The sequence below is a fragment of the Citrus sinensis genome, chromosome 8 (genome assembly GCF_022201045.2).
Source record: "Citrus sinensis cultivar Valencia sweet orange chromosome 8, DVS_A1.0, whole genome shotgun sequence".
In the NCBI taxonomy this organism is placed as follows: Eukaryota; Viridiplantae; Streptophyta; class Magnoliopsida; order Sapindales; family Rutaceae; genus Citrus; species Citrus sinensis.
In genome coordinates, this window is record NC_068563.1 from 2,251,576 (window position 1) to 2,265,142 (window position 13,567).

General features: G+C 34.3%; 3 protein-coding genes across 5 annotated transcripts; 1 reads left to right on the forward strand and 2 right to left on the reverse strand.

The window, feature by feature from the left end:
• The first annotated feature begins 603 nt into the window (after positions 1–603).
• On the forward strand, positions 604–2,615 carry LOC102613591 (uncharacterized). Of its 3 annotated transcripts, none has more exons than XM_006486878.4 (2): positions 604–932; positions 1,042–2,615. In XM_006486878.4, the coding sequence occupies exon 2, from the start codon at positions 1,176–1,178 to the stop codon at positions 2,256–2,258; it is 1,083 nt and encodes a 360-aa protein (XP_006486941.2). In that variant the 5' UTR covers positions 604–932; positions 1,042–1,175; the 3' UTR covers positions 2,259–2,615. The 3 variants fall into 3 exon arrangements, with proteins under 3 accessions (XP_006486941.2, XP_024957696.2, XP_006486940.2); XM_025101928.2 differs by having other exon boundaries at positions 604–914; XM_006486877.3 differs by having other exon boundaries at positions 604–792.
• Positions 2,616–3,426: 811 nt separating this feature from the next.
• LOC102614287 (uncharacterized) lies at positions 3,427–7,076 on the reverse strand. Its single transcript, XM_006486880.4, has 4 exons — positions 6,471–7,076; positions 5,133–5,355; positions 3,939–4,063; positions 3,427–3,782 (listed from the first exon to the last, which is right to left on the reverse strand). The coding sequence occupies exons 1-4, from the start codon at positions 7,059–7,061 to the stop codon at positions 3,693–3,695; spliced, it is 1,029 nt and encodes a 342-aa protein (XP_006486943.2). The 5' UTR covers positions 7,062–7,076; the 3' UTR covers positions 3,427–3,692.
• A 3,384-nt stretch (positions 7,077–10,460) lies between these two features.
• On the reverse strand, positions 10,461–13,235 carry LOC102614580 (leucine-rich repeat protein 2-like). Its single transcript, XM_025101930.2, has 7 exons — positions 12,993–13,235; positions 12,363–12,495; positions 12,122–12,193; positions 11,713–11,856; positions 11,553–11,624; positions 11,370–11,441; positions 10,461–10,717 (listed from the first exon to the last, which is right to left on the reverse strand). The coding sequence occupies exons 1-7, from the start codon at positions 13,060–13,062 to the stop codon at positions 10,651–10,653; spliced, it is 630 nt and encodes a 209-aa protein (XP_024957698.2). The 5' UTR covers positions 13,063–13,235; the 3' UTR covers positions 10,461–10,650.
• Between the last annotated feature and the right edge of the window lie 332 nt (positions 13,236–13,567).

The following is a 13,567-nucleotide window of genomic DNA, read 5'->3' on the forward strand; positions in this document are numbered from 1 at the left end:
TTTTTTTATGACATCCTCATCACTCACATTCTTGTTATTTTTTCAGCTCTTTTTTTTTTTATCGTATTTTATATACACTTTTATTCATCCGTATGATTTTCTCATCACGTTCTCATTACTTTCTCATCGAATCTACAACAGAGTTATAATCTTTAACAAATGCTAACCAAGAAATATAATCTAAATAAAGCTATATTTGCTAATCAAGCTAGTTTAGTGGAGTATATATAATTGCTATAGGACATCACAATAATTAGTGCGAGTAGGGGAAAAATGAAAACTGTAAGGGAGAATGAGAGTAAATCTATTATTATAATGATCAGTAATGATTGATTGATTTTTTTTATTTTATTTAGTAGTCGAAACTAAGGAGTCAAGGACACGAATCAAGGAAAAGTACGTGACGAATAATTTTCAAACTATTGGGGTCTAATGGATATTATGAAAGAGTAAAGAGGGTTCTTCGAAACTAACCTCTTCATGAAAATTAAAAGGGAAAAATAAATAAATAAATAAATAACGCACGTGTGTTTGTTTGTAAGAATGTAATGTCCCGAAGAGAAGTGTTATAGATAATCTCTGTTTCGTCTGTCTCCGTTAAGCACAAAATTACGTAAAACAACAGACACAGATTCGATCACCAACCCAAACACTCCAAAAAAAAATAAAAAATCATAAGAATAATAAAAATAAAATAACAAACCCCCCCCCCCCCCCCCACAAAAAAAAAAAGAAAAAAAGAAAAATCAGAAAAGTCGTAGCAAAATTCATAATCGGCCACGACCCACTTCGGTACGTACCTATTACTCGATCTTTGTTGATTCTTGAATCGCTTTCTAGGTTACGCTTCTCATAGAAATATCTCAAAAGGGTTTCAATCAGTTTGAAAATGGTGCCTTCAGCTTCTCGAATTTGTAAACTTTCTGTTTTGGGTACTTTCTCTAATTGTGTTTTTTGGGGTTTTGTTTGATTTTACCCTAAGTATGCTAAAGAATGTGTGAATTTGGTGTTTCTATTGATAATTTATTTTTCGATGTGCAGATGTTCTTGTTGATTTGGGACTAGGGTTTTAGGTTTTGAATAGAAGAGATGTATGTTAGGCTTTTAGCATAGGCAAACTCAAGATTTGATGGGTATTAGGTATTTGTAAATTTTCAGTTTGCTGTTTGTACAAAATGGTGCCAAATTCAAGCTTTGCTCGTATCGACACTTTAGAACTAAAAGCTCTGATTTTAAAGAAGATTGGGCATCAAAGAGGAGAAAAATACTTTGAACATCTTGGTAGATTGTTTAGTTCGAAGATTAGTAAGACTGAATTTGATAAATTTTGCATTAGGACTATTGGCAGGGAAAATCTCCCACTTCATAACAAGTTTATTAGGGCTATTATCAAGAATGCATGTATAGCGAAAGTTCCTCCGCCGAGGGGGATTAAGAAAGTAGGGAGTAGCCTTGGTGTTAAAACAGTAAATGGGTACCAGAGAGGTAGTCTTCAATCACTTTATGGGGATGCATTTCCTCCATCACCTCGGAAGGGTAGGTCGCTCGTTAATCGGGACCGAAAGTTTAGGGACCGCCCTAGTCCACTGGGGCCTCTTGGTAAGCCTCAAAGTGTTAGTACCTGCGGGGAATCAGTTTCCAAGGCACAAGAGCTGCAAAGTCCAACTGAATTGTTTTCACTTGGTAGTAGACCTCCTGTTGAAGTTGCATCCGTGGAAGATGGAGAGGAGGTGGAGCAGGTAGCAGCAAGCCCAAGTGTTCAAAGCAGAAGTCCGGTTACTGCTCCTCTCGGCATTTCCATTAATTCTGGCGGAGGTCGTAAATCTCTTTCTAGTGCATCTATATTTAGTGACAACCGTCCATTGACGTGTCAGAGCTGTGGCGAGTTACCTGATACTAGATCATTAAGAGTTCGTTTGGAGCAAAAGTTGAGGATGGAGGGTATTAGTGTCCCGATGGACTGTGTTAATTTGTTGAATAATGGGCTGGATGCATATTTGAAAAGGTTGCTTGAGCCTTGCATGAGTTTGGCTCAATCAAGGTATCAAAATGAACGATCAAAACAAGTAGTTGGTCAGCTCATACCTGGTTTGCATGGGATGAGATGCATGAGAAGATCAGAAAAATCCATTGATGCATCTATGTCTGATTTTTGCACCGCAATGGAGTTGCAACCGAAACTACTTGGAGAAGATTGGCCAATACAGCTTGAGAAAATATGCTTGCGTTCTTTTGAAGATGAAGGGAACCTTTCCTAAGAACAGCTTGGAAATTGATGAGATTATTTTGACATTTGTTTGATGGCTCAGCTCTCTGAATCAGTTATTTACCCTCAATTTTGTGCTCCACTCTCTTGCAGTTTTGCAAGCATTGTCAATGTTAGTAAGTTGCCAATGCGTCAGAATTTCAGATCTGGTTGACAAAGTATCATTTAAAGTTCAGAATTGATGATTGTTGAGAAGGGGAATTGTTTATATAGTTTAAGTTGTAAAATCTAGATACATTTAGAAACCTTGGTATTCTGCTGGTTGAAGCATTCTCCAATAAGAGAATATGATTTTGTAATTTTCCCCTATTGTACTGACATAAGAATGAATGAAAGCATTTTTTTCATATGACTGCTCCGAGTTACAGAATTCAATTAGTCTCTACCATCTTCTGAACTTGATCTTGATCCACTCTCTCTTATTGACTACTTGACTTCGTTTGACAATTTGTTTCTTGTTATGATAAATATCTGCTAACTCAATTCAAGATAATCGAGTTATGAAAACATATGCCAACTCACTTCAAGATAATTTGAATTACGAATGCCATTAAGTGGGGCGACTTGATTTCTGACAATACCTTAAGTATATGCTTGCTGAGTAGATGGTTGAAGGTATATGCGATGCTTTCACTGACATTTTTTCCTCTATAACAAGTCCAGGGGATAAATCTGTTCTACCAATCAACTTCAGTTTTTCGCACAATGATTGTGCTTGAGATTCCTGACGTTCTTCAGAGGCGGGTGAGTTTTGTTCTATTTGCTGTACTAGCAGTAATCAATTGATAACTATACTTTTTATCCTTGGAAAAGAAATGAGTCATACTTTCTGGTTGCAGTTGATATATGCCTTAACATGGGAACCATGCGTATTGGTGAGGCCTTCATATATTATTTCATCAAAAATCAGACGGTTGGTTTCAGAGGATTGCAGATTACGAGTTGAAAGTGAAGGTGCACGGCATCAAAGTTTAGCTGGGGCACGAATTCTGATCAGATGATCTGTAACTGGAAGACACACAAATAGTATTCCAATTTAAAGACTCCAGATCTTTGTAAAAATTGCATCAAGTTAAACTTGTCGTTCAGTCTATATGACTTTTATTAGAAGTCCATTGTTTTTATTTTGTCAGTTTTATCAACTGGAGAAAATTTCAGTGTGATCAAGAGCAGTTTTTTACTGTGGAAATTGCCCACTAAAATAACGTCATCAACCCACTACTTTACAACCTCTGATATGTTGTCCAATTGCATTATCTAGTAAATAATACCACTAAGAGAAAAGAACAAAATATTAATGGGCGCTGCTTGGTCTACATGAGCAATGGATCAAGTTCATAGCAGTTCTGCGTCAACCATCAGCTGAGAGTATCTAAGGTAGATCTTGGGCTTGAACGTGAGATGGATAGAGGGAACACTGAACCAATCAGCTTGCAGTTGTGACAGCTTTTTCTAGACTCGCCGTATACGTCAGATAGATAGTCCATAGATATGAAAATGAATTGCTCACCAATGGCTGTCAAAGGAACACCAATAAAAAAAAGGTGTTTGTTAGTGAAATCCAGTTTCGCCCTATCATAAGAACAGGCAACAGCTTGACCTCAGCTCAAGAAAATAACAAAGTACAGAAGAACATGTGTGAGAGAAGGCAAGGAAGGACCTCATCACATACCTGCAAATGGACAGGGATGAATCTGAATGTGATAAAATCACATACAGGCCAGTACATGACACCCTTGAACATGGTAGGGAGCAAGTCTCGTTTTAATCGAGCAACAATCTCTTCTCCACTTTCACCTGAGGAAAACAATTGCACCCAATGGCTTACATATACACTAATTCAAAGTAGCATACACAGCAGCTGCAATATTGCTTGGTAAACAACTTGGCTGTCATCATTCAAAGATATGTTAATGTCTCAATAGGCCAGTAGAGAAGCATTAACTTCAAGAAAACATGCCAAATGCAATAAAAACTTGTGAAGGATAGAGAATATGACTGATCACTTGCTTCAGTCTTGCATGAAATGATGCCCAAAAACACTGGTTCAAGTTTCAACCTTTTTCTAATTAGTTTATAAATTTGTCATTCAGATAGACAAGAGGGATTTATTAAGCTCTTCAACTGAATGTAAGAAGTTGAAGCAATCACACGGACAATGATTAAGAATACTGAAGCTAAGTCACAAATTTTCCTACTAAATTTCACCTATTTTCCAACAGCTGCAGTTATGGACCGATTATGGCCTGAACAAGTAAGTATTTTACATATATGTCTTTCATGGATTTCTGCTTAATCTACATACATGAATATAAACACTGACAAATTGCCACGATGGGCGCCATCATAGACCTTGTGATGTATAACTAAACGCAAGGCACAACTACACCAATACCATGTGGTTGGATATTAAGCATATATCCAGAGCTTAGTGCCATGTCATGATGTCACTAAGTTCACAATAACTTCTGAACCATTAGATTAACACACTTTAAATGACCGATTCACATTTTAAGCGTTGTGTCCCCTAAAAGAATAAATATTGACATGTACAAGGACAAACTTTAGATTGCACCAATGTGAAGTTCTAAAATATGTGTAATAATTTGTCTATAGAAAAAGGTTGTTGATTCTGACCTCACTGTACGGGTAGTTCATAAAAAGACTTCAAATTTAAATGGAATAACAAAATTCAAAGCAGTTATTGCGCACAAAATTGTTCTAAAAAGTAGTAACACTAATCAAACAGTACAATAAGTTTACAAATAATAAAATCAGGGGAGGATCAAACCAAGTATACCACAAGCAACCATAAAATCCAATAGATATATTACAATTTATGTAACAAATTAAAAATCTTGTCTACCTTGTAAACTTGCATTCAGTGATAAGAACACAACAGTCATAATTGGTCCATAAATTGTCTGCCCCATTGCCATCTTCTTCAATGTAGCAACCAGATCTTGCTTCGGAAACAATTTTGACACAAAATTGAACCAAAAGTGCAATGTGGGACCTAAAATTAACATCCCATATCCACCCATCCGTAATGTCCTCACCAGATCATAAGATTCTGAAGATGCAATAGTCTGAAGAAGAATAAAAATATGCGTACCCACCAGGATATTAGAAATAAATCACTCCTTCAAGAAATTAACATGATGCATATAGACATGGACACATATGCACATAAGTAAAAATTGCAGTATATAGCATTATGCCTACTCTTTTTATGTAGCAGTAAATGTATATTTGTAAATTACAGCTATAGTGAAGATAACAGTAATACTGCATATAAGTCTTTACAAGATGATAAGCAGAAAATAGTCTGAATGAGTAGAAACCTAGTTGAGTGGAATGAGGAAAAAAGATAATGACAGCAGCAGCGTAACAAATTCAGGGCACGACTTCGTTGAGGGAAAGGGAGGAAAAGAACACTGGAAAAATTGAGGATAAAAGTGCAGGTTGAGTGTATAATCTCTATTCTCCAGAAATTGCATATGTAGCAACCGAAGTAGAGAAAATTGACTTTATTTCAATGCGTTTTCTACTCTCTTAAAGCAAAATCAGGGCATTCTTCACTGTGTGATGACATTTACGCCATCAAAGTTCATGCTTATAGTTCATGATTGATTTAAACTCACCCCAGGAATATAAACCAAGGGTCAAATTTGATAAATTATACAATCATACTCGCAACTGATCTCTTCTTATCCCTTGATAACAACAAAAGCACAGCAGTGAGCACAAAAACAATTCAATTCTTCTACAATATTTTGTTTCGACAAAGAAGCACATACATATCTACCCATCAATTTCAACTTGCATCCATATGTTATGTTAACCACCATAGACATACCCACTGTCCAGAAGAAACCTAAACGCCACCAAGAAACACAGCCAGCATTTTCATTATTCATTAATATAAATATTAAACAATTCCTTAGGCGTCAAAATTAAGCCAAAACGGAAACTTTCAACCGCCAACCAACAATTTTCTGTTGGGTAGCTGAAGAGGGGGGGGGGGGGGGGGTGGGTTTCAAACTTCAGCTGTCAAAAAGCTCAAAACTTTATTTAAAAGTTAGCCCATTTTCTTTAGTCCATTTTCTTCCTTCTTTCCACCGTTTCACAGAAACCAAACAGAGTCCAAAAACACAAACTTTATACCACAATCAAACAAAAAAAAAAATGCTAAAAGGTTTACCTGCGATGACAAATCAGCAGCAATATAAATAAGAGAGCAGGTGGCACTCTTGGTAAGAACAGGCCGTGACTTCACCATTGCCAAATACCACCCAACAAAACCCACCTCCGAAAACGACGCCGTTCTGGCAGACGAAGCTGCATATGCAGAGGAAAACAGAGAGGAATAAGGAGAGACTTCATTGTATGCCCGCGTTGATTTCCTGAGAAAATCAGCCAACTTGAAGTATTCTCTCGACTGCGTCTGGTTTTTCAGAAGGTTCGAGTTGATACTGGCAACTGGATCGGTGAATACGTCAGTGATTTTCTTGTTGTTGACGCCTCCGTGGCTCTGCAAAAGCTGTGAAACGGTGCCGTTCCGCTTCAACACTCCTCTCATTTTATAATTTTCACTCTTTCTTTTCTTTCTCTGCTTTCCGGCGGCTTTCGTCTGCCGGTGGGTTTTGAGGGGTTTTAGGGGAAAATATTTAGACGAAACAGAATCGGAGACAGGGTGTTGTTTCGGTGGCGTACTTGGACTTATATATTTGCTTCCCCTTAAATAGGGATCATTGCTGTCAATTTTAATGCTACTTCCTCGAGTACCAGTCATATTATACTCGCTTCTACAACCTTTTTATTTTCCCTTCTGCATTTTTTTTTCGCATCACACAAATGCAACAAATTAAGCTCTGAAAAATTAAAATTTTAATAAAGTTTTTTTGAATAAATTTTAATAAACTTTGAAAATCAAAGTTTTAAGTTTTTTATTCCTTACTTTAATAATGGTCATCATCAAAGAAAAATGGTATTGTATGCATAATTTAATATTAAGATATTGTAACTTTTAAACCATAATTACGGTAAAAAAAATTATAATTCTAAAATAAAAATTAAAAGTATGTCAAAAAATATGAATTATAAATAATAATCTTGATCATAAACGAAAGATATTGTATATTTTTCATCATATAACTATAGTATTTACTCAAGTTAATTTTCAAGTCATAACAATTAAATTTAGTGTTGCAGTTTTTTAAGCTACAATTACTCAATTTTAATACAATAATAACCTTAGGGGGTGTTTATATTATTATTATTATTATTATTATTTACTTATTGATTTAATTAAGTCTTTAAGTTTTTTTTGCTTTAATTTAGTAAAATTTTTCAGTTATTAAACTATTAAACTAATTTTTGAAGTTTTTTTTTTTGCTTAATATATAAAAGTCTGAATGATATTATTAAAATATATTCTCTAAAATATTCCTATTTCCTTATTTATTTTCATCAATACCTAAATAGAACTTATTAATTAGCATTATCATTCTTCTTCATACTTTCTGGTAATATAGTAGTAGATTCTTATTATTTTTACTTTTTTTATATTCTTCAAATTAGCATTATTTATTTTTAATTTTTTAAGTATATTTTCATATAATACATCATGAAGTATAATAAAATTAACTAACGTGCTATAATTTAGAATATATAAAAGTTATATATTTATGTGTAATAATTTATGTTATGATAAAATACCATCTAATTTATGTTTTTTAATATTTTATGAGGACAAAAAAGTAAGTGCATTGAATTTCAATTTTACAAATTAAAAAAATAACTTAATGTTTATTATCTCATATTCAAATAAAAAATAAATATATTATTTAGATTTCGACTTTACTTAAAATTGAGACTAATTCATATAGCTGCTTTCACTACTTTGCTAGTGGTAAATGAAGAGAATAAAGAAATTTTCCAACGAAATTAATTTTGTAGTACGGAAATTATACGTGGCTAGCTGCATGCGGCGAGTATACCTTAATCTTTACTGCAGCGAATACACGTTACAATGTCAATGCCCAATATTCTGAAAAGTGCTAGCCTTCGGACGCCAAATTGAAGTTTGAATACTCTCCACTCGTTTGGGCATGAAGTCGATTTCTTGACACGTGTTCGTGTCTGCCATCCACTACGTGCCACGTTTCAATTTGACTTCTCGTTAAAAGTTCTTTTGCTCTAGATACCCTCTCAAATTATAGTAATTATGTATTTGGTGGGAGTTCAATAGTTTTATTTATTTACAACGGTGCCCCATAATTTAAGCCACGCTTTTCTTGTCTGTAGGCCGGTGCTTCTAGAATCTTCTGTCACATGATTCGCGAGACTGACAGACAATTTTTGTTTTGAATTTGTAACACTGAATAATCTTTATTAGTAATTAATTATAAAATAACAAATAATACACGTTTATAATTTCTTACAAGATTTTAATTAAATTGAATTGTGTCAATCAATTCAAACAAAGATTTTAGGTTTTTTTTTTTGGTTTAATCATTCGAATTTGAGAGTTTTACATTTTTTTTTCCAGATACCGGAAATTTTAGAAACAAAAATTAGGCATATTTGTACAAATTACCACCTGAAAAAACCAAATAAAACCAACTCAACCAATTCCAGTTAGGCACGAAGTTTAGTAAAGGACCTGTCATTATCAAATCTTAAAAGTTGGCTTCACAAGTTTCAAAAAGGAGGATGATTGTATCTTAAGATTGTGATAGCTGAAAGGTTCTGAAAAGAGAATCCCTCACCATATGCATTTTGCAAATGGCTAATTTTTAAAACCTCTATTGAGGTTTGGGTTTGTTGCAAATAGATGGTGAAAATTTATTTATTTATAAAAAATTTTTTACTATCAATTAATTTTAATATTGATCGTTAGTTAACTGTACAAAGATAATATTACCCTTAACAACAGTTTGTAGACGGAAATAACTAAAAAAAATTAAAATTATTGGCGCGAAAAGCACAAATTTTATTTTTTGACAATTTTATCCTTGTCAATTCTAAAGATTTACAATATCATAGGTAAAGATTATAACTATTTCATTTTCAAGTTTTTAATTTTATCTTTTTTATAGAAACTTTAAGAAAATATTAATAATTTAAAGAGAATTTTTTAATTTTATCTTTCTTGTAGGAACTTTAAGAAAATATCAATAATTTAAAGAAGGTAAAATAGTCAATAATTTTAATTTTTTTTAGTTATTTCCGTCTACAAATCATTATTAAGGGTAATATTGTCTTTGCACAGTCAACTAACGGTCAATATTAAAGTTAACTGACGGTAGGAGATTTTTTATAAATAAACAAATTATCGCCATCTACTTGCAATAAGCCCAAACCTCAAGGGAGGTTTTTAAAAATTACCCTTTTGCAAATTATTGGGTTATTAAAGTTTTGATGATTTTCCTTTCTTGGTTGTAATTGAACCAAATGCATATTAATCAATATTTTCAGACACCACTCGGCTGAGTAGCTAAAATCATTCCCTCACAATTATACAGATAGTGATTCGAACCTTTTTTATTGTCAGAATTTAATTCTCTTCCTTTAATTTGATTAAAAATATTTTTTTTATTTAAATATGAGTGAAATTAACACCCTTCAAATATTAAAAAAAATTAAAATCTAAACAATGTTATATAAAATTTAGAATCTAACTATGGTGCAACTACAGTATGGTTTTGAAGTTACACTATAATTTTATCCTAAAATTTAATGTAAATTAATCTCAATAATTGTCTAACTGTAAATATAAGTTGTAGTCATATGTAATATTAATTATAATATGAACAGATCTCAGGTGATTCGGAGGAAAACAAAAAAAATTCAGACACTGTACATATGGATTCTCGAGATGCATCGCAAAGAGGGGATTAATAGAAACACAACCCACGTCGCCACAATCGGCTTTCATGCATCGTCTGCGAAGAAAACGTATAATGCAGAACAGAAGCTACTGCTTTGATGTTTGGTAAATGCTGGGCTCTTGCAACACATCTCTGTAAATACTGAATAAGTGGGGCAAGAAAAATCGTGTTTCGATGTTTGTGGATGATATATGAGCCGATGGAAGAGAAGAAGAGAATGCACAACCTTTGTATCAGGCGGCAACTTTGCAGTACGCATCAGACTAATTTTTTTCCCTCCCTTCAGGACAGCACAGAAATTGTGGATTTTTAAATAAGCTTACATAATCTTATTTTAATTGCTTTAGTTACTTCATACATGAACAGTCACTGCCGCTGACATAATATATCTAGCCATTCGATCAAGCTGATGCACACAATATAATTTTACCCTATACGAGTCTTTAACATTATGGTCTTCAATAGAAGACGGAGGGTTTTCAACCTTCTTCAGCATCCAAAATCATAAGGCACCAGTCCTTGCAGCTCTGGTCCATTGAGTTTATTATTTTCAAAACTGCAACGAACAGAGGACCAAAACAATTCAGTCGAAATATCAGCCATACCATATCAATATACACCTAGCATTAGTCTAGAGGATGTGTGTTGAAAGATTGTAAACTGTTCAATACATCTTACAATTGCTTGATCCATGATGATTTAATGGACCAAAAGTTCCATAAAATGCACAACAAGTACGAGTAAAGTATAGCAATTGATAAGTCAATGTGCTTGTACATGATAAGTCAAGACAGAGAAGGCATTACTTGGTACAAGGTATATATATAAAATATTTCCATAATAGCTAACCTAACATTTTTAAAAAAATCCAATACGAGTAAAGTATAGCAATTGATAAGTCAATGTGCTTGTACATGATAAGTCAAGACAGAGAAGGCATTACTTGGTACAAGGTAAATATATAAAATATTTCCATAATAGCTAACCTAACATTTTTAAAAAAATCCAATCAAAATCTCAGTATTCTAAAATATTTTTGAGTTAATCTACATCTAGCATTTTCATTCATCCTAAAGATCATGACTTAGATGCAAAGAACATGCAACTTGGTAGCAATACTAAGCATTTCCAATAATATAAGAAAAATTTAATACTGGAACACATATAACTGGCACAATCAATTATGATTTTCAATTGTAATGTAGTACCTCTCCATAGGAAAGCTTCTAAAAGGACCATCAACAGGGATTGTCCCACAGAGACCATTGTTAGAAACATCACTGCAACAATTTAAAAAGAAAAGGATAAAAAAATAATAACGAAACATTCATGATTCAATCACTCCTGTACTGAATAAAAACATGATTTCCCATTTTTATCTCTAAACTTACAAAACTTTGAGGTCCGACAGGGTGGTCAGCTCCCTCGGAATTGATCCTGTTAGTTTGTTGTTGTTCAACCGCCTACAACATTGATACAATCATATCAAAATCAGAATTCAACGTGATCACAAAAGTAAAATTTTACGTTAATCAATGTAAAGATGCTTACAGAAATTTAAGTGACTTCAAATTGGCAAAGGACTTTGGTATTTCTCCTTCCAGTTTATTCTGATACATATCCATGCTGACAAGGCTTTTCAAATTACCTAACTCTTTCGGAATTTTCCCACTTATGTCATTCATGTAAAGCTCCCTGCAGCCCAATTTTGAATAGCACACATAATCACCAAACACATATGGCAAAAAAAAAAAAAAAATGATCTACCAAATTTTTTACAGAGCAGGAAAATTATACATTTTGTTCAGTTCCAAGAAATGGAACCTAAAACTATGAGTTTCAACATTTAAAATGGGAGAACTCGAAACTTTCCGTTGTTTTCCTCAACAAGATACAATATCTGGACTTTAAAAAAAGAAAAAAAAAAAGACAATTAATTAGACAGAGCAAAACAACTCACAAGTACTGCAGATGCTGGAGCTGGCCAACCTCAGGCCCCAAAGTTCCAGAAATATTAGAGTTACCCAAGTCCCTGAAAATTCAAACAGAACAAAATTAATTGTCAGACTAGAACCAAAATTCAGCGATAGCAACATGTTTTACTCAAAGCAAGAAACCAAGACTAACGAACAAATACACATGCAAATTACAAAAACCCCTCAAAATAAGACCAAAAAAGAAGGGAATCTCATTAGTCTTACAAACGAATCACATGATTGTTGGAATCACAGGTGACATGGAACCAAGTGCAGGGATTAACCAGTGTTGGGTCCCAGCTCTGCAACACATTTGTGGGGTCCTTAAACCTGCTTCTCAAGGCATGCAAAGCATTTCCTGAAAACAAACAATTGTTCAAAGAATGAACTAAAATCAAACAGAAAATAATTGAAACCCGCCTCATACAATTCGCCTATTTTATTATCATTTGCCCAGAAAACCAGAAACAGCAGCAGGGTAATAACATCCAAGTCCCTGAGGTTTCAGGCTTTCTGAAAAGAAAGGACATAATTTGTCCATTTATATCAAAAAGGCACCTCACAGCCACACACCGGCAAACCGCCCCTTCTTTAAAGACCAAATTACCTTTGCGATATTGAATTTTCACATCCTAACAGTTAACACACACCAAGGTATTCAGACATTCAACAGGGGGCGGACGCGGATCAGTGACCTATTTGACACAAATGGAGAAACGACGACCTTAAGAAATCCTACAAAGCTCAGGGACCCGCATGTTATTGACCCGAGAAGAGAAGCTATCAAATTGATAGCTCGCTAAAGAAGCAAATTATGGAACCCTAAAAATGAAAGAGCAAAAGGGCAGTAAGTACCTTCAGAGTTTGTTGAGAGGGCAGGTGAAATGAAGAGGAAGAAGGAGAGAATGAGAGAAATTGGAGCCATCAGAGAAATTGCAAACGTGAAGTGGGAAATAAGAAGGAAAAAAATATCAAAGGTGTTTATGAATATAAAATCAAGGCCAAAGAGAGAGATTGAGAAGTGAAGTCAATGCTTTAGGTTGTATTTGTGTGCAGACGAAAACTTGTACAGAGATTTATTGAACTGCTGTTGGTTGAAAGACCGTAAAAGGAGGGTGAAGTGAAAGTCACGCATTGGTCATGGGACTTGTTTTTTCTATTGCCGCGTGGTTTGCGGGCCCCCACGTGTACTCGGAGGAAACACCAGTCACCTCCACTCTCCAGCCACCTCTGTTGACTTTGAAGGTTGTGGAAACTTAAGAACCGGGGCAAGCGCTTTGAATTTGGAAAGACTGGTGGCGGCCACTGAGGCACTGACTGATGGTGTTTCGAGACACTTTTGAATTTTCATAATTTGTTACAGTATAATTAGGATTTGGAAAAGGACTCCGAGTGATACTTTCTTAGAAATTTTGGTTCCTAGTTTCCAT